The sequence below is a fragment of the Plectropomus leopardus genome, chromosome 7 (genome assembly GCF_008729295.1).
Source record: "Plectropomus leopardus isolate mb chromosome 7, YSFRI_Pleo_2.0, whole genome shotgun sequence".
Taxonomy (NCBI): domain Eukaryota; kingdom Metazoa; phylum Chordata; class Actinopteri; order Perciformes; family Serranidae; genus Plectropomus; species Plectropomus leopardus.
The window spans coordinates 19,080,662-19,100,150 of NC_056469.1; the positions used below are offsets into that span (position 1 = coordinate 19,080,662).

Genomic DNA, 19,489 nt, shown 5'->3' on the forward strand with positions numbered 1-19,489 from the left:
CACAGAGCTATGTCATTGGTAGACACATTGTATATTGATGTATTGTCACATAACATACTTTATATGCTGTATGTTTTAAAAGTAACATGTGTTATGTCCCAAACACCCAAATTACTATTTCCATGGTATTATTTTGGTACATTCAGCATGACTGTAGACTGTGGTTTTGTTTCACAGAATCTTTAAAATAAAATTCTAACTTACTACTACTTTTGTATCATATTGTCCCATCAGCTAATATTAAGTTCAACAGTGGAAATCTATTGTATAGCTGGGATAGGTGTGCTGCAGCTGTATCTGAAATGCTGCATGGTGACAAATTCTCACATAGCACTTCCTTTTCTGTAATGTTAGCACTTTTTATTTACCAAGAACCAGGACGCTCTATAATTTCTGCTAGTTTCACCAGCCCCACATGTATAACCACAAGTGTATAACCACACAAAAGTTTAGTGACTGCGATTGTTCAACCACTACAGTTGCTAACATTGTTATACACCCCCTGAAACTTCTCCTGTGTGCCAAGTGTGTGTTGGAGAGCTACAGAGGTCGATGTGAAAACATGAATGGCCCTATATAGAGCCAATGTTTGGTTTGTCTGTAGAAAAAACATGACAGACTCTATGGCAAAGAATTTACTGTGTGTATAGATATAAATGGCTCATTCTAAGGTAATATAAAGACAACAATTCCTATTTTCAGGTGATTATACACTTAAGAAAATCTAGTTTTTATTATATACCGATAGATGCCCCAAAATCCTACAGGACCTTAAAGCATGTTAGCATTGTTTGCCAAGTACACCCTCAAAGAGGTACTGAACAAAGGAACTGCTACTGCTTAGAACTGTAGAGGAAACCACATATCCCACATCCTTTCAATCTGTGGCTTAGATAGACTGAAGACTGAAAAAGTCCACAGATAACTGAGAAAAAAGTTCTCACAAGCTGCACTTGCTGAAAATTATGCTTATTCTCATATCCTCATATTTCTCAAAGGCTCAAATTACTTCTCATACGTAAGAGCTGATGCTTTAACTTTCAGTATCATTGGTTTGGATGAAAAGGCACCATGTGCAATGGTTTTAAAAACTCATCGCTATGCCAAAGACAAAGCATACATTTTGGATTATGCAAAAGCAAAAAAACAGATTTGAAATATGCCACTTTCAGCATAGTCAGCACATTGACCTGAGTTCAGTACAGTCAACAGTGTTGAGACACCTTGTGCAGATAAGTAGATGGTGCAGTAAGATGGAGATCATTACTGCAGCAGTTATATACAGAACAGTTATACAAAAATAAAGTGGTGATCTGTAAAACAAGCTTTTCTATCTTTTCAAGGGGTCCGCAATTAAAAAAACAGTGCTTCTTGTTTTGTGTGCCTGAGCTCTAATCAGTAAGCTGAAACCAGTTGTTGATTAATTGGTATCTATCTTGACATTCTTACTATCTTGTTGCATTTCCTTGTTTTCCATTGTATTGAATCAAAAGCCTTTAGTTTTTATACTGTAAGACAAAAAAGAATATTGAAGACATCACTTTGCGTGTTAATAAATTTCACTTGGAAGTTTTCAGTATTTTCTGATGCAAATTGAAAAATAATTTGTGTGTCCACCCTATGATTAAGAAATGTGATGGGTTCTTTCTCAGCCCATTTCTCACCCTTCAACCAAGTTTAGAGAAAATCGAGTCAGTAGTTTTTCCATAATCCTGTTGACAAACTGCACCAAAAACATAATCTCCATGGCAGAGTCGCTGCAGCCCTTTTTGCATCCCCTGAAAAGACAGCAGTTACCATTTGTAGTTTAATTATTATAGTATAGACAAAAAACCCCAAATTTTCCCTTTTTTTTTTAAAGTTTACATTTGACTGTCCCATCTCTCACTTTACTTTAGTGACTGATCAAAACATGCTGTTGGAAATAGAACCAATGTACATACACCTGCCAAAGTTGCAAAGAACATCAAATGTGTTATTTTATTAATGTACATATATTTAAAATAGTACACAGTGTGATGAAAACATACTGGCTGATAGCAGCCCAGTTGCCAGAAGAAAATGTAACATCTGTAAGTATCAATGCTTCGAAGGTGACATTGTTCTGATTGCATATAGAGTATATGAGCTGTCTTTGTCTTAGGGGGTTTGAGGGGATGATAAATGGCGTGCCACTAGAGATGAAATGGTTACTGGTTATACAATAATCTGTGGTGAAATTCCAGACAATTAGTATCACCATTTCAAAATGAACTGTTATTAAAACAATGTTTTATTACGGCCCTTTGAAACACTCAAGGTAAAAACTGTCCAACATCAACAATTAACTGAAGTTGGCAATAATAGTCTCCCAGACGTTGGCACAGCATGCAACATGGGTTTGCTTTGCTTTTCTCTTGTTTACAGAGTGGGCGTGCAGCAGGCAAACCCTGTGATGCTACTGGTCCCTTGTCTGTATTTACAGTGACAGGCACTTGAGCAAGCATTTCATTTTAAAGACAGGCTCTCTTTAATGTTAATGCACATTTGATATGGTTTTCACGTTTAGCTTCTAAAAGGTACTGGAAGGTAGGAATTTGTCATTTTACCACAAAATCAAAATGTCAGAAAATCTGTTTACCAATCTCAACGAAAGTGTTCAAGTTTTTTTTTTTTTTTTGGTCACAGCTAAGGAGCTAATGGTTTAACAGTCACATGCTTTACAAATTACCAAAAAAGTGACTTTGCCCATTACCCAACTTTCCACCAAGTTTTAACAGGGTAAAATATCCTGTTCACTAACAAACAAACAACATAAATTAAATGCATTTGGGAATAACATATAGTTTCTTGTCATTGTCCATTGTTTAATTGACAGTGACAATGAATTGGTGTGAGACTTTCATAGCTCCTTAGACAAGCCTGGGACCTGTAAGTTCAGCCATAAGAGTCACCAATACTGGGGCAAATGAAAAGTTAAAAATGAAAATGTTATATCAGATTTTGTCTGTCGTATGTTACTGACCTATATTCCCTGAATTAATGTATAATGGCTACAGAAAGGTAACCACTTTTGTTTTGTTTCTTTTCACAACCTGCTCATATAAGCACAATCAAACTGCAAATCATCACAAAATCCATTCCTGCAACTGAAAATTCAGAATTTATTTATAAACATAAACATAATGTATGAGCCATGTTCACAGTCTTATGAATTCAAAAGCTGAAAAACATTCACAGATTATCGTTCATGCCTGCAGATGTATTTTTCTCTTGGCAAGTAGGCTTGAATGACATGAATGAATATCACATTACAGCGTAACTTAAGCCGTTTCAAGATGTCCTCTTGTTACTGCTTCAGACTGCCACGCTGTATTTCTAAGTTTGCATTGGGTTTCAAATCCATTTTCATGTGTGAGAAAAACTAATGTTTTTTTCCACAGATTCTTTTATTATAGCCTTTTATTACAGTGCACTAACATACATTTCTAAAGACATTTTTTTTTCCAACAACTAGGCAATAAAGTCAATGAATCTTGGTTCATAGAAAGAGAGATAGAGAGAGAGGGGGAGAGAGATGGAGGTTGACCGCTCTCAATCTGCTGCATTTGGAAAACTTGGTGCAAACTAGATATTATTAAATTTGGAGGACTGTTGGAATATACTGTTTGGTTCATTCAAATCACCACACTTTCAGAACAGCAGAGCACCAAGTGAAGTGAATGTGTAATTCATTTAATGGTTTGTTCATTCATGCAGAAATAGAACGCTCTGTTTCTTTGAACAACAGCATTCTCGTTTAAGTGCGTTGGATTTACAAATGCACCCTCGGTGTGTGTGATGGCAGGCATATGAAAATAAATGAACAATGTCTTGTTTGAGCAACGGCCAGCAAAAATCCTCAGCATGAGGTATATGAGCAGGTAAGATAAAGGGAAGTTCACCACAGTTCATTTACACATACTACCCACAGTTTTATGATACAGAGCTGACTGTATCCCGTTGATAGCAGTACACTCTTTACTCATTGAATACATGCTCTCCTAAGAAGATACACAAAGTAGGGTGACCCAGAATTAATCATTCAACCAGCACATGCAATCCATTTGGAGGAGACAAGGTCCCAAAACTCTGATTCTTACTTGCTATTAAACTTGACGTCATCAAACTTGACTATCCGCCCATCACGAGTCACCACCTCCTTTTGCTCCCATGTTCCAACTTCCCCGTCTTTCTCCACAAAGCGGCGTACAACCACCCTCCCTGTTGTGGGCAGGTTGCAGGGCAGGTCCTTGGCAGCCTCTTGGTACAACCTCATTTTCATGAAGTCTTGTGTGAGATCAGATCCGCATTTTGGCACCAGAGCATGGTTTTTGTTCTTGTCCTCTGTCCTCTGAGGAGAAGGAGAGTTGTGCTTTATGGCTTGTGCACGCACAGCTTTGAACTCTGGTCTGGGTGAGCGCTCCCATTGCAGTGGCGATGGAGAGATGTTGTTTTGCGCTGGATCTCTGTTAAATGGTGATGGAGCTCTGTTCATGGGTGAGGGATCCCTTTTAAAAGGGGATCGAGCCCTGTTCATTGGTGATAAATCCCTATTAAAAGCTGGCGGGGCCCTGTTCATTGGCAATGGATCTCTGTTCATTGGAGATGCACCTCTGTTCCCAGGTGACGGAGACTGATTTCTGACATTTGTATTAGATGAAGGTGGCTTGAGGTGCACTTTCTGAGCAGGTGCATTGGTGACGATGCCTGCACCCCCTGCCCTTTGTATCTCACTCATGACCCCACCCATGGAGGCCCTCAGAGTAGGGTCAGGATCCACCATCCTACATATGGCTTGGCAGTATGGTGACTCCTTCAGGATGTCCTTGATCTTGGCAGGGCAGACACTTGGTGTATACAGCCGAATCCGGGCACAAAGCTCAGCAATGATCTTACCCATGGCCCACACGTCTGAGCGCTGGTCCCTCTGGCTGCCTCTCTGCAGCACCTCAGGGGCTGAGTAGGCCTCATTTCCCATGTCCACTGCAGAGTTGAGACCAAAACGGAAGAACTTAGCCAGTCCCAGGTCAATGATGACTGCTCTGTTTGTGTTATGCTCCACCTAGAGGAAAAATTATGTTTAGTTTAAATCTGTTTAAAATGTCGTCTTTTACAAAATTAAAAATAACAATTGACAGCTTTAAAAGCAGGATCATATATAACAAGGAATCCCTTCAGCTTCAGCTACTGTCTAGATATTTTAAGTTTCATGGAAGAGTCTATAGCCATGCTGGCAGTAAAAAATGTTTATTATTACCACTTGTATCCTGTGTGCCAAATTGTATGTTGTACAACCCAATCACCAGAATAAATTCTGGCATCGTACATTTCTGCAACTATGGATACATTACATTTGTACATTAATATGTTGCTGATGGTTAATGTGTGGGTTCAGGGCACAGAATCCACTTAGTTATGGCTGGTAAAAGATCAAGTTTTGGCTCAAAAAAAGGCCACACAGTTTTGGTTGCACATTCTCTACTGAAACACAGCAATGTCTCACTAAAAATACCTGGTGTTGTTTGTTGGTCTTTTCTCCAAATCAGAAGTCAGCTCATATACTGCATCAGCTTAGAAACACTGATGTGGTATACGTGGTTTGCAGAAATTTACAATGTCAACATTTTCTCCAGGCAACTGGGCTCATCTTTTACAATTTTCAAGACTTTTCACACTTTTGACTTTAACCCTTCATACAGTATGCAGACAGTCAGTGCAAGCCTGCACTCACCATGATGTTTTCAGGCTTGAGGTCTTGATGGACAATATCTCTGGAGTGGAGGTGACACAGCCCTTCACACATGCCAATGATGATAGTGCCTTTAACAGACGGTGTCAGCTGCAGATGGAAAGTTGAGAACAAGTTTAGCTTGACTGGCATCAAGTATCACCCAAAAAATATTCAATCCACCTTCCTGATAATAAGTTGCACACCTTTTTTTCTTCAGGCTAAAATGAAAATGTTTATCTGAAGCAGGCCTGAAGTGAAAAGGTGTGACATGAACTACTTAACAAACTCACATTTAGATTTGCGCGTATTTCAGTTCTAAAATTCAACAGATGATATCATGGCGATGGTATAATAAGGAGATTCTTTAACCAATGCACACTACGAAAACAGGATGTGTCCCAAATGGCTTGTCTTGTTTTGTTAAACCATGCAGACATACAAACGTCATATCACCAAACTGCTCATACTGAAACAATGAATCATGTAATGTGTTCCTGCATTTACAACATTTAGTAAAAAAGCAAATGTGGTTTTACTTTGTTTTTTCGTATTCTAGATACTACTGTCATTAACTGCTTCTTTTCACCTTCACCGTAAAAGAAAACTATTTGTTTTAACTTTACAAAGTTAGTGTCTAGGGGCTGTCTTAAATTTTTAAGTTGACTGAAATTCAGTTGACAAGTTGAATCCTTAATCATTACCTCAACGTCTCAAATTCATTCAACTAAAAATTTTAAGGCAGCCCCCAGACTAACTTTTTGTAAGTGAAAACAAATAGTTAGTTTTAACAGTATTAAATGATGTGCCTTTTGTCACCGTAACTTCACCTGTATTTTAGACTGTGATGCTTTAAAGATGGTTGTCTCTAAGTCTTCTCCGAAGATAAACTCTAGAGGAATAATCCATTTTCCGTCTTTGAGACTTATGTCGCCAAGAAGCTTCACTATGTTGGGATGGTTAGCTTTGCTGCAGATTGGTGGTAAGAAGTCATGGAGAAAAAGAGAAATAGACAAATTAGAATACAATAAAATGAAAGAATTGTTTATTGGCTGGAATATTTGAAATAATCATGTCCCAAAATATATGTCACTATTAAAAACCCTGCTTCTCAGATTTAGTTAAATTCCATGTTTTTGCCTCACCTAAAAGAAAGTCATTTAATGTACTCATGTCCACTGAACATGCTTGAATTTTCCAAGGAATTTGTGATTTAATTGTCTTAAAAATTATATACTGTTTACCTAAAATGTTGTGGAAGCCAGTGTCACCTCATAATAATTATAATGGAGATTACTAAGCTGTGTTTCTTCCTCTGACATTTTGGGGACTTTTGTGTTTTACCATATAGCCTTTTATAAAATCAGCTTCTTATTAACCATCCTATCACCTATTCAGCCATTTATAGACAATAAACATCAAAATAACCATTTGCACTTACTTATACACTTTACACTCTCTCTCCAGGTCTTTCCTACTGATGAGCTGTTGGGGGACCCTCTTTATAGCAGCCCAGGTATCATTGTATTTCTCCTTGTACACCTTCCCAAAACAGCCCTTTGCGATAGTGCCAGTGGAGTACGCCATCTAAGCCACTCTGTGACGACTGGAGAGTGAAGGTGAGATCATTTTAATAAAAATAAAATAATCACGTAAAGGCTCAGACCAAACAATAAATTACAGGTGACAAAACAACAAAGGGAACTTGTTTCTTGCAGTAAACGGCAGTTTGGTGATGACCAGAATGTTTATTTATTGTTTGAGAAGATGTTGAATTAGCATATTTTAGCTGTTGTGCTCTTGCCAATTTGTAAATGTTGCTGGGTTTTTTAAGGACTTTCCTCTTTTTCACTTTGCATAAAAGCCTATGAGGTTTTGTGGCTGTTGAGCAGGAACAATTCAGACAGGAGCTACCACACAAGTGACTCATGCTAAAGTCATTTTGAGAGCTACAAAACTGAATCAAAATAATTTTCAGTGTTGGAAAGTACTGAGCATTTTGACTGCATGCACCTTTATACTTTATCTATAAATTTCAGGTGTTACTATTATAATTTTTACACTGCAACATTTATTTGAGAGCTAGTTTCTGTGAATACATACGTTTAACTATAAATAAAATATATGAGAAGCTAACAGATTGCATGTTCTTGTAGATGAAACTATTCAACAGAAGTTATTATTAACTTTATTTGAGTAGTATCAGTAGTCTTATACTATAATATAACACTGGCTTCTGCCATTCTGTAGCCAAATAATACTTTTGATATTTAAGTAGTCTGTATTTTGCTGCTAATACCCATTCAGATCCCCTGCCAATTCCAATGGACATAACTCTAAATCACTGTCATCTGACTTCACGCTTAAGGACAGACTTGTGATTGGATGTCTATCACTATGTTTCACATCATCAAAAGTGGACTGAAGCTGAGCCACATTCTTTTTCCTCTTTAACAAGCATGGCTGAGGCCAGGATGAAGAAAAGGCACATATTAATCTATTAATCACTGTCAAAGTCATGGGTGATACCTGAACAGACCTCCCATGCTCAGGGGTCCAAGGGCTCAGGTGCGTCTACGCCATAGCCTTTGTGTGAAGTTACTGTTTGTCTTGTTAAAGGGCTTAGTGGTTTGTCAATTACATAGTCCCTCTTTAAAAGACACTTTGGAGATATCACAAGAAAGTAACCATCATGACACATGGGTGAGTGTTTCTATACCCACAGTTTGTCTAGAGGACTTTAGCTGGGCTGAGGAGTCTATGCATTATGGGCCCTTCAAGAAACATGTTGACCTGACGGGCCCTTTCTGGGCCCAAGGGCCTAATTGTGTCACAATCCGCCTATGGTCAAAGTGCAAAATTAAGACAGTTTTAAAAGGAAACAAGACATGTTTTTTTGCTTTAACATGTCAGAATGTGTGAAAAAATTCGAGATGAAGCCACAGATTAAAGAAAAAAAACCCCAGACAGGAGATCGGAATGTCACCAGGAAATAATGGGAAAACCCCTTTCTTATTTTGATTTTCTGAGTTTTTGAACACACTGTTCTCTGGAGGCACTTCAAAAATTTAGGATATTTTAAGCAGTCGTGACAAATACAATATAAAATATAAATCAATTTGAGATAAAACATCCCTTTTCTTTGATATGAGCTTAATGTTCATGAAAAATAAATCAACTAATGGTTTTGTTTTAACCATTTAAAAAATGGTAATGATGTAATTGTGGATTTAGAGTATAAATCCACCATAAAGTATTTTTTGTATGTTTGGCACGTAGTCGGATCCTGAATGGGTTACGTAAAACAGCTGGATACTTCGTCCAACACTCAATGAAATCATGAAATCAAACATCAATTAATATGAGATTCATCTAATTTGTACTTATCCACAGATTTGCTGTGTTTGATCATCAAATATTTCTAAATGTATTGTTCACCTTAGCTTTTTATCTACATCAGTGAACCTGTAAAAAGTCTGTCAGAGCAAAAAGGATTCTCAGAAAGGGAGTGTCACCTGAGTTGAGTCAGACTGAGTCAGTGTTGCACGTTAAAAAGCCTGATAGTCAGAATGAAATGTAATTTAGTTCTACTTTACTCAAATCAACCATCAAAGCAAATAGCCTACCAAAAAATAGAGATACGTTGTGGGCAAAGATTCAAAAAGCTTTGAACCAGGATATCCTGAATCCTTAAGTAACAAACAAAAAAAAACCCGAACATGAATAAATAATTCAAAAAAAGCCGCTCACCTCAGTGGCCGTATAAATGAACCATAACTGAGACTGTTGTGTGTAAATAACAGCTCTCATGACTTGATCTAATCAGACATGTTTATCTTTTTAAAAACTTTTACAGGAGAGTGGGCTCCAGTCAGCATTCTGCAGCACATTTTGCACACACTTGTAAGTGTTTGTTGTATAACAGGGGATAAAAAAGCTGACAAACTGGTAAGTCCACAAGAGAAAACATCGTTTTCCTTAGCATTGGCTGGAGCACAAAGTTAACAGCACCTTAAAAAAACATACTAATGTTTTATTTCCTGCCAGTAGCTTTAGAATGAATAACCCACTCACAGTATCTGAAAGACTACAGTTAGTCACCTTACAGCAAATAATATTCACAAAGTACAAACTAAGGATATTATAAAAAAATGTATAATAAACAGTGAACAGGCTTGTCAGTAAACACATTCTGTTCACCAAAGAAATTTTTAGGTTTTTCTAAAATGTTCTGAAAGTGGATAAATCAATGTTGTCCTATGTGTTTCTACAGAAAGCCTCTCAAGTGCCTACCTTTTTGCCGTACTGGAAAAGCAGCTGCGTCAGGTCTGAACATGAGCTGACATAGTTTGCTCTCTTTATACCTGTTCCACGCCTTCTTGGATCCAGTCCATGGCCTTCAGCGATGCCGGCACGCCTGAGCACTGCAGGTCAGACATGAGAAACACACCGTAATTTGAACCAGCAAGAAAATGTCTGATAAACAGAGGGACATGTGACTATGTGGATGAGGATATGCTGTCAGGATGATGGGGAGGAGGTATTAACATGCAAATGACCAGGTGGAAAATACAGGAGCCACATAGAGCTATAATATGATCTAAAAATAGTAGCTTAGCATATAGTATAGTAGGTTTAGTTAGACTGTGTACAGGAAAAAAAGTCTAGCAGGGTGTACATCCAAAAGCAGTTAAGTACTAGGTGCTGGACAGAACAAAAGTAGAGTCTGCACACTTGATGATCCTCCCATGAACATTTATTTCCTCCAAGTGTGATGATTTAGTTCAAAGCCCTTCTTCAGAAATGAAAAAAGTGCAGAGATACACCACATTAGTACCTGTATGAACCTCTCACCTGACAGTCATGTGAGTCTAAAATCCAAAGTGGCTTACAAATAAACATGTGACATACTACGTACACGAGGTACCAAATACTATATATGAGTGCCATGAGACGAAATAGTGTGAAGACTGTATATAGTAGCCATTGACAGTTTAACAAACAATGGGTCCGTGGGCTTGCATACATACTCAACGACTCACTCAGGGCTCATGTTCATCACTGAACATGCAATCATTCACTCACTAAGTCTGTGCTCGCAACTGACTGACAGCTGAACCGAAATGTGAATAATGTATGGATTGTTATAAGAAGTGACTCACTTATGTTGGTACTTTTGTACAAAATGTTTGCAAAGCACACAACACTATATGCTAGAATGTAGATCATCATCATGTGCATAGCCTACTGCACAGGCCTTAACACTTGAGCTTCAACACAAATTGACAAACGGACCCTCTACAACACAACAATAATCTATAATTAATTATACATAAAGATATTAACCCGTCATTGCACGCTAACTTGCTATATAAGCTAACTGCAGGCTAACTTAAGTCATTTGGTGACCACCTTTGAGCATTTGCTGATTCATTTGGTGAATTGCCATGAAATTTTGCAGTTTACAAAACTGGTACCCAGAGGATGATTCTTACCTTTACTTTACTTACCTTTACCTTTACATTCCTTTAGTGCCACAGTAAGGTTGACATTTGTGGTTTTGGGTGAAATGTTTAAAAAACCATTTCTATAATTTTTTGGTGATAACTGAATGCTAAGTGAGCCTGCTGCTACTGTGACAAGCTGGTAAGGCACCAAGGCATGTCTAAAAGATTCTTGTTCTAATGGTGCAGTTCATCACATCAAAAAACTGGTGAGATGACTTTCTGTGTTAAACACACATTTAAATATTTTCTTTGATAGTGAAATCCACTCCAAAGCTAGACACTTCTTGTTTTCCATAATCATTTATCTGTTCTAACATGTTCATATACGAGCTTTGATGTCATATTACCAAGCCAATAACTAATACCAAACAAAACATACTCTTTTTAAAGTTTCACTGTCCTGTTTCACTTAGTGACAGCAGCGATAGCAGGATCTTGAAATGGCATCACATCAAAATTATTGTTAGTTTTTTTTCCTTTTAAACATTATTTAATAAAGGTTTGTCAAGGTTGACTATAGACTGATGGTATTCTGAACAAGAAAGTAAACATGTTAATCCTTTTAGACAGTTTTTTGCTTTAGGAGTGCATTACGGGGGACTTTGAATCAGCCCTTTTCATTACCCTTTCTTCCCTTTTTATTATTTATTCATTTTTATTAATTCATAAGTGTTTTTACTTGACCTCTGGTTACTACCCTGCTAGGCAGAACAGTTTCAGTATCATCATGAGTTTAAAAACTTGAAATAGACAACTCTACAGACATATGTGATCAGGAAATAGCATCAAATTCAGCAAGATTACTGATAAGAGGGAGTTATTATGACTGGCATTTTTCAAGGGTGAGAAAAAAATGCACATGCAGAGAAAACAACTGAGCCAAAATGAAAGGCATCAACAAAAGTAGGCCCTGACAGTGCAGAAAGAGGAAGTGCTAAAGTCAGGCTGACTCACATGATGCTTCTTCAGTGCAGCTGGGGACATGTTTGAGATCAAACGACAATAAAAATGTGCACAAATAATGATGATAATGAAAGTTATATTTATATGTGTATTTAGAGCAGTCTGTATATTATCACCTAAGTACAAATTGGGCCTCACTATTTTCCCTGAGTTGTTTACACATTATCAAACATGATCATCTGTAGTAACCTGTGTTGTAGATGGTCATTACATAAAAAAAGCTAAAAAGTAAAAACTTGCAAAATTCCTCTTCTCTGAGGAACTATAATCCCTGAAAAGGTGAAAGAACCAAATAAAACACAATTTCTCCCAGGTTTAAGGTATTCTTTACATCAAACTGCATCTGCATGGGCGGAGTGGATATTATTGAAGATTAACGTTTTTTTCCACCAGATGGAGATATTGTATTAGTCAGTTCAAAAGATGCAACACAAGTCATTTCCTGTAAACCACACTCCAACAACTATCATCTTCTTTGCAGTTGCTCATTTCGACAAAAATGACCCAACCAACGGATAATTCTTTCCAACCTCAACCACAAAGTAAGTTAGTTTATTTTAATTTTGTTTTCTGATTGCTTTAGGTGGGCAGTAGAAAAGCTGTTTCATTTTTATAGGCATACAGCATGCTTTATTCTTTTTAGCCATTCAAACCGGCTGAAACAGGTTGTCACTTTGTGCTCTCTGTGGACTAAACTCTCATAGATTTAGTTCAAACTGATTTTTAAAATTTCAATGACCCTAAGAAATTATTTTGATCATATTTTCAAATGTAAAATTGTATCTGTAACAAACTAACAGTTAATTAACAACATGAGAGGCAGCTGTATCGCAGATGCAGTTACATTCCTATACACGGAGTACTTCTGTTGTCCTAACCTATTTTTTAGGGATCAACAATAGAATGTAAACTTTTTCATCAGCTGAAGGGATTATTTTAAAAAGTAAATAAAAAATAAGGCTGGCTATTTTTTTCTTTCTTGTTATTGAATCTGACAAAAAACAGAATAGTTTTTAAATAATAACTGTTTTTATTAATTTGTACTGTTCTAATGTTTTACACTTTAAGGTGGGCAGGGCCTACACACCCAGGAAAGTGGGTATGTTCTTCCTCTTAATTTGTTTGAATCTGAATGTTTTGTAATCCACTTCTCAACCAGTCACGGCTGGAGTCATTTTTATGTACTATTGTATTTGTTTCATGAATGTGGCTAAATCTTGAAAATTAATTTAAATTAGTTTTAATATATTTAATTTTTTTTTTTATGACAGAGATGCTGGCCTCTCTTCCAATATGAAGCACAGGTTCAGTGATAATTACTATGAAAATACTTTGCCTGTGACAGCAAAAGGCTGCTTCGTGACGCCCATTCCTAAGGGGGAACTGAACATCATTTATCGCCCTGCAATGGGGGGAAAGATCTGGTCACGCCCATTGATGTTTGAGTATGCTGCTGGTCCAAAGTCACACGATGTGTCTGCTGAGGAAGGATTCATTAAACCGCCCACTCTAGCAAAAGCAGAGTCAGAGAGCAGCCCAAAAGAGGCAACTGTCAAGGTTTCAACCAGAACAACGGCCATTTTAGAGGGGCAGACAGATGTAGAAGTAGCAGGGAAAGAAAGCTGCATCAAGATGGATGCCAGAGGAAACCCAGCAAAACCAAAAGGTCCACCACTGGTTCCTGGAGACAGGAGAAGCAATAACCATCAAAGGAAAAGAGCTGCCAGGAACTACAAGAAATGTAATTATATTTATATTTGAAATTATTTTAATGTTTGTTTTTTTTTTTTTAATCACATTTTCATTATTAAAAATACAGGAGTTATAGATAAATACATATATGCAATATCATTAATGCAATTACCACTCAGAAGCCACTTTATTAGATTCACCAATTGTAAAATATATTGCAATTCAATACAGATCAGCCTTAAATTCTGCCTTTATGAAATGAATGTCTAAATTCACTTACATGTTAAAGTTGGAGTTGCACTGGACTACATAATACCTAGAAGTGTTTACTTTTGTCTTTTCCATTTACGAGGGCAGAATAAAAGAAAAACCTCTCAATATAATGCAGTCCCGTACAGCACCACAAACAACCTAAATATTTAAACATTTAATTGAAATAACAACTCTACAACAGTGGAGAAAAAAATCATGTATAGGCATCATAAAAGTAGACTTTATGATAAAACGGTTGTCTAATAATGTGGCCACTGAGTGTATATTTTGTGTCTCGTTTAAAAATATACAGCAGTCGGTCCTATTTTTTAGTATAATATGATTACTTCATGAGGAGAATACATTTTTAATTAGATTTGTCTGTATTTTCAGTGTTCCTTCTAGTATGTTTGATGGCACTGCTCCCTGTCTCTGAGGGCTTTCCTGGTATGTCATGAAAAGTCTGAATTTAGTTCAGTGTCACACTATTTGTGCAGTGCATCCATGTATTTATTTCCTTTAGTCGGGCTCAACTGCCTCAAGTAGGAACTAAAAATGACTCCAATATATTAGACTCTTCATGCTTTATTGAGAAATAATGTACAGTAATTTTTAAATGACTTGATATTTTCCACATATTATCTGCCATAGGTGCTCAACCTGCAACAGACAAAAAACGTAAGACATATTGTAAAACCTTTTCACTAAATCAAGTATTTTTTAACATTTCAAATGATTTAATAGCAAGAACCCCTACTTACTTATCAGTTACTCATCAGTGTTTTTCTCTGTTTTGAATCCAGCTAGGTGTTTTACCTGCATGGACAAGGCAAGATGTCCAAAGTTGATGACCATATATGAGAGTGATCGCAACAAAATTTTGTTCAGAAGAGACCTCAATCAGACATTGCCAGATTGCTCTGCAATCTCTCCACCTGGTCCTCAGAGATGTGATGTGTGCTTGAACCATCACAATACCACCATCTTCTGCTCAGAGGACATCAGCAAATTTGATGTGGAAGATAATGACGGAGGACAAATTGTGGACATCTCTCCAGACTGTGGGGTGAAGTCAGGTAATTTGCAACACTTCTTAAAAGATAAGCAAACTCAGAATACTAAGTATTACTTGTAGAACTTGTTATGGATCCCTGCTATATTTTTATAAGGAAAACATGTTGCTCAGTAAAATAGTTTAGAAATTTTGGACCTCCAAACACAGAGAACCTCAACGTCACTCTGATGACATGCTCAGGTAAAATGGTACAGTCATGTTTTTCTGTTTTTTAAATTATTAAATTAATTAATCAGTTCAGTCATAAATTCAATAAATTATTCATGTGGCTACTCATTAAAAAATATTGGCATGCTTTCTCTGTTTTTTTGCTGCCTGTTTCTTTGGTGCCAAATTGTCTACAATGGATGGAAATGGACTGTTGTTGCAGAGATGGACTCTCTGGATATTTTTTAAGTGACAAAAATGCTACAAATGTCTGTAATATTACAGGGTGACACACAATAGCATAACCTACCTATCCTACAACCTTTTTTGTTTTCCCCCATATCGTAGCTGCAGTACTCCTATTAACAAAATGAAAAAAAAATCAACATGCAACATGTCCTTCATGGAAGCTCTGGGATCACTGTTTTTTTTACTCTTTCTGCCATGTGTATATTTGTTTTGCCCGTGGTCAGCTGGTTGGGAAAGTGTGGGGTCTAAACAAAGCAATTATTGTGGTTTTTGGTGTGCATTTATGTGCCTTTAGACAATGAGTTGGGTCATTCTGCTGTTTATTGTGTCACCTTAGACAGTGCTGCTGGTCGTGCTATACAGTTCTTTATTTGTGCTCATTTCTGAGCCTTTACGCCGCACTACTGCTCATGCAATTATGCTGGTTTGTGCATATTTCCTTGCAGCATGCATCTTTACTTAAAAATGTCGCTGATTATTAGTCATGCTCAGCTGTTTTTTACAGGTATTTGAGCCACGCATATTAAATTGTATGCTGGCTTCCAGCAAAGAATGCACTTGCTGCTGCTGTTATGTTTAATGTGTGCATCTGTCGTGATACTTTTGTGGGCCCTCTCATTTAAATCACATCCCTCCTTTACAAATATGCCCTGGTGCTGGGGCTGCATAGTAGTTATCTCAGACCGATCATAATAATTGTTTAATGTAAAGCACACCTGCAGTTTCAAACACAAATCTGTTTTTGCTTTGTCCAACACCTAGTCTTTACTACTTTTGAATGTGTGCGCTGCAAGAACTTTTTTCAAGCACACTTGCAGTAACAATGGTATAACATGTTGGTGACTGGCTGTATTAAACTTGAATCTCTATAGGTTTTTTTTTTTAGACATCTGGGTTGAAACTGAGATAACTTTGGGGTTAAAGAGAATATTTCAGATATTAGGGCTGTAATTGTTTTTTCGACAAAAATAAAACTTTTTGTCCGTCACCATGAAATCATTGTAAAAGGTCAGTGTTTATATAACAAATAAAATGTGTCAATGCATTAAAACATAAAAAGTTAACAGGGGGGTTAATACTGTTATTAATCCTAATGATATTTGAATTTTTCTTTCCTTTTCAGGTGCACAGAAGAATGGCTGTGCACATGTTGGATCCTCTGTGAGCACTGGTATGTATTTAACACAGGCTGACATTTAAAAAATGTCATTGGTAAACTCCATGACCTGATATGAAAGTAATGTCTTGACAGTTTTGTGTTTCATTTTGCAGCCCTCTTTTTGATTGTGGTGGTAGCACTTGCGATCTAAATGTAAGTGTTACTCAATTATCACACAACTTGTTAAATTACGAAACAGAACTATCTCAAATCAGGTTCCTGCAAGAGTCACTTGAGTAATTATATTTTAGGTCTCACATATTGACAGATAGAATCTATAAAGTGCCATTCTATAGATAACACAATTGTATGTTTTGGATATGGCAGGTCACATTTTACTGTTTAAAAAAATGTATTCAAATTATGTCCTTTTAGCACTGCCAGGAAACATAAGAGGTAGGTTCAGTCCATTTCTATAAGGAGCACATTTATCAGGTTTTATACAAAATCTGACTCAAATTTGAATCTGAGTCACTGCAAAATACAAATATTGATTCCAAAAATACAGGAGGCCCTCTAGTGGACTATGGATATTTAAAACTCCATTGATTCACAGTAGCAACTCAAAGCATGTTTTTTTATTTTATTTTTTGAAATAGGACTGAAAGTGATCAGCTGTGAAGAACACTGAAGAAGAAAGACAGCAGTGTTTCATCCAATAATTCCTATCTTTAGTTGTCATAGATGCCTTGAAGAAAATTGATGTGTAGTGTAGTTATCTATTGACTGTTTTCTTGATTATCAAATTAATCTTTCAGCCTATATAATGTCCAAAAATGCTGTCATCAAATTGCTTGTTTTTTCCAGTCAACATGAAAAAAAATTGTGACGAAAAAGCGAAAAGAAGTAAATCTTTATGACTTAGAGGCTGGAAATAGAGAGCTTTTGGCCTATTTGTCTAGTTAATAATGCTTAATAGGCCATTAAAATAGCTGCAGATTATTTCTCTGTCAATCAACTAATCGCTTATGTAGTGAATCAGCATTCAGTTCTTGATAGCTGACAATAATGTTAGAAGTTTTTAGCTGTTAGCAAAATTATGTATATGTGTACTTGCTCTTAATTAAAAAAAATATTGCTTTAAACAGCATTCTGTCATTATTTAAAGGCAATATTGTGTTTTTAGTGAATAATCATTGGTCGATGGAATAATCAGATCTGTAGCTAAGAGTAGCAATACCAAAGTGTAGACATTTTAGGTCCTGCATGTATTTTTATTCACCAAAGTAAAATTACAAATGTAGGCCTACAATATGTAAATGAACCTAAAATACCAAAAGTGAATGTACTCGTGATACAGAGCCCATTCCTCAGTATACTAAATTAAAATGATTAATTAATGTGTAAGCATAAGGCAAGTGCAGAACAGTCATGGCTTTTGTTTTCTTTTTCTTTGTAAATGTCTGCCCATTGCCCTTATCAATAAAAAAAAAACAGTTAATGTCACACGACTTTTCACATGCAGCAGGGGAAATGTCATCTGTGACTTGCCCCAGTAGGTTATGCTATTCTTTGCAGCTGCAACCCGGGACGCAGCAGACAGACGCTCAGCGGTGGCGTTAGATGGTGAGTATCATTTGTGTAATTATTGTGATCTTTATAGTATTAGAGTTACACAGCATCACATTTAAATCGTGCATCAGTGATGCAATATAAGTTTACCAGTGGACCCGACTGCTTTCACAGCGCAGTTTTTGAGAAATTAAGAGGGAAAGTCACCTCAAGTTATATTGATTTCCTCATATTAGACACTTTATTCAAAAATCCTTGATAGGTTATATGAAATTTTAAAAGGTGTCCTATTCAAGAAGACCCTACCTTGTGCATGAAAATATCATGACTGTAGTGTTCAGTTGTCAGTGCAGTTGTGAGGAATTTAAAGGGAAAGTCAGCACAAATGGCATAACACCTTCATAATTTACTAATATTATTGTAGTATCATTGTTATGTTGCAGTTGGTAAATTTTGATCTAGGGTTACTCTATTAACTGCCAGTTATTTTAATCTATAATAATGTATGTTTGAATGTGTCGATTGGGCCTATATTTTGTAATAATCTGAATCTGCAAAGTAGCTGAGATGTAGAGAAGTAAATAAACATGAAATAATTACTAAAGTAAAGTTCGGGTAGTAGCCTAAAGCTCACTGTTGTTGAGCACTACTTGAGCAAATGTACCTAAATCATTTTTTCACCACTGTGTAAATAATAATACTTGTGCAATAAAATGTGGCACTACTGAGTCAGTGGCAGTGGTAAGGTTACAAAGTGACACACCAACAGGAACTGGGCCCTACTTGGGTCTCTCTCTATCTCTCTCTCACACACACACACACACACACACACACACACACACACACACACACACACACACACACAGAGTCGAGTTGAATATTAACAAACAGTGGTTAGTGACTAGAATTGTGCTCTGATATCTAATCAGTGTCCGGGTCGTACCAACTGGCGGGGAGGTCAGTCATAAGTCCTTGGTCAAATTACTATCTTAGCGAACAAAAACATGTCGACAAAAATGGTTTACTGTTTACACTGTGTCGTGCTCTCATCACCAGGTTTTTGAAGCCCAATGAATCCACCGCCTTCACAAAAATTAATTCAAATCCAATTACACACCGCAACCTGTCCCTTGAAGCTCACCTGTTGGCTGCGCGGCTGACGCTGGGCGTTCAGGTACTCCCCC

The 19,489-nt window shown here is 36.8% G+C and overlaps 2 protein-coding genes across 8 annotated transcripts; one reads left to right on the plus strand and one right to left on the minus strand.

Annotated features, from left to right (window-relative positions):
• Positions 1-3,119: 3,119 nt before the first annotated feature.
• Positions 3,120-10,071, minus strand: zmp:0000000881 (CBL-interacting serine/threonine-protein kinase 21). Its single transcript, XM_042490935.1, has 5 exons — positions 10,043-10,071; positions 7,191-7,355; positions 6,580-6,718; positions 5,753-5,860; positions 3,120-5,083 (listed from the first exon to the last, which is right to left on the minus strand). Exons 2-5 carry the CDS (start codon positions 7,334-7,336, stop codon positions 4,118-4,120), a joined length of 1,359 nt encoding a protein of 452 aa, XP_042346869.1. The 5' UTR covers positions 7,337-7,355; positions 10,043-10,071; the 3' UTR covers positions 3,120-4,117.
• A 42-nt stretch (positions 10,072-10,113) lies between these two features.
• On the plus strand, positions 10,114-19,440 carry LOC121945595. 7 transcript variants are annotated; one of them, XR_006105967.1, is made up of 11 exons: positions 10,114-10,179; positions 12,701-12,761; positions 13,288-13,318; positions 13,491-13,960; positions 14,557-14,610; positions 14,815-14,841; positions 14,967-15,239; positions 16,758-16,805; positions 16,907-16,946; positions 18,312-18,359; positions 19,362-19,440. XR_006105967.1 is itself a non-coding variant. In XM_042489846.1 (11 exons), exons 2-9 carry the CDS (start codon positions 12,719-12,721, stop codon positions 16,942-16,944), a joined length of 984 nt encoding a protein of 327 aa, XP_042345780.1. In that variant the 5' UTR covers positions 10,114-10,179; positions 12,701-12,718; the 3' UTR covers positions 16,945-16,946; positions 17,169-17,189; positions 17,393-17,878. The 7 variants fall into 7 exon arrangements, 6 of the variants coding, with proteins under 6 accessions (XP_042345780.1, XP_042345781.1, XP_042345782.1 ...); XM_042489846.1 differs by lacking the exons at positions 18,312-18,359; positions 19,362-19,440 and adding exons at positions 17,169-17,189; positions 17,393-17,878; XM_042489847.1 differs by lacking the exons at positions 18,312-18,359; positions 19,362-19,440 and adding an exon at positions 17,393-17,878.
• Positions 19,441-19,489: the final 49 nt, after the last annotated feature.

What these genes read in the sequence shown, in the direction of transcription:
- zmp:0000000881 (XM_042490935.1), bottom strand. Translation starts at nt 7,336, where the DNA reads ATGGCGTACTCCACTGGCACTATCGCAAAGGGCTGTTTTGGGAAGGTG. An exon ending in AGAGAGTGTAAAGTGTATAA is followed by an intron (nt 6,719 to 7,190) that starts GTAAGTGCAAAT and finishes ACCAATCTGCAG; the next exon opens with CAAAGCTAACCATCCCAACA. An exon ending in TCAAGCCTGAAAACATCATG is followed by an intron (nt 5,084 to 5,752) that starts GTGAGTGCAGGC and finishes TTTTTCCTCTAG; the next exon opens with GTGGAGCATAACACAAACAG.
- LOC121945595 (XM_042489846.1), top strand. Translation starts at nt 12,719, where the DNA reads ATGACCCAACCAACGGATAATTCTTTCCAACCTCAACCACAAA. An exon ending in TGCCAGGAACTACAAGAAAT is followed by an intron (nt 13,961 to 14,556) that starts GTAATTATATTT and finishes CTGTATTTTCAG; the next exon opens with TGTTCCTTCTAGTATGTTTG. An exon ending in TGTCTCTGAGGGCTTTCCTG is followed by an intron (nt 14,611 to 14,814) that starts GTATGTCATGAA and finishes TATCTGCCATAG; the next exon opens with GTGCTCAACCTGCAACAGAC.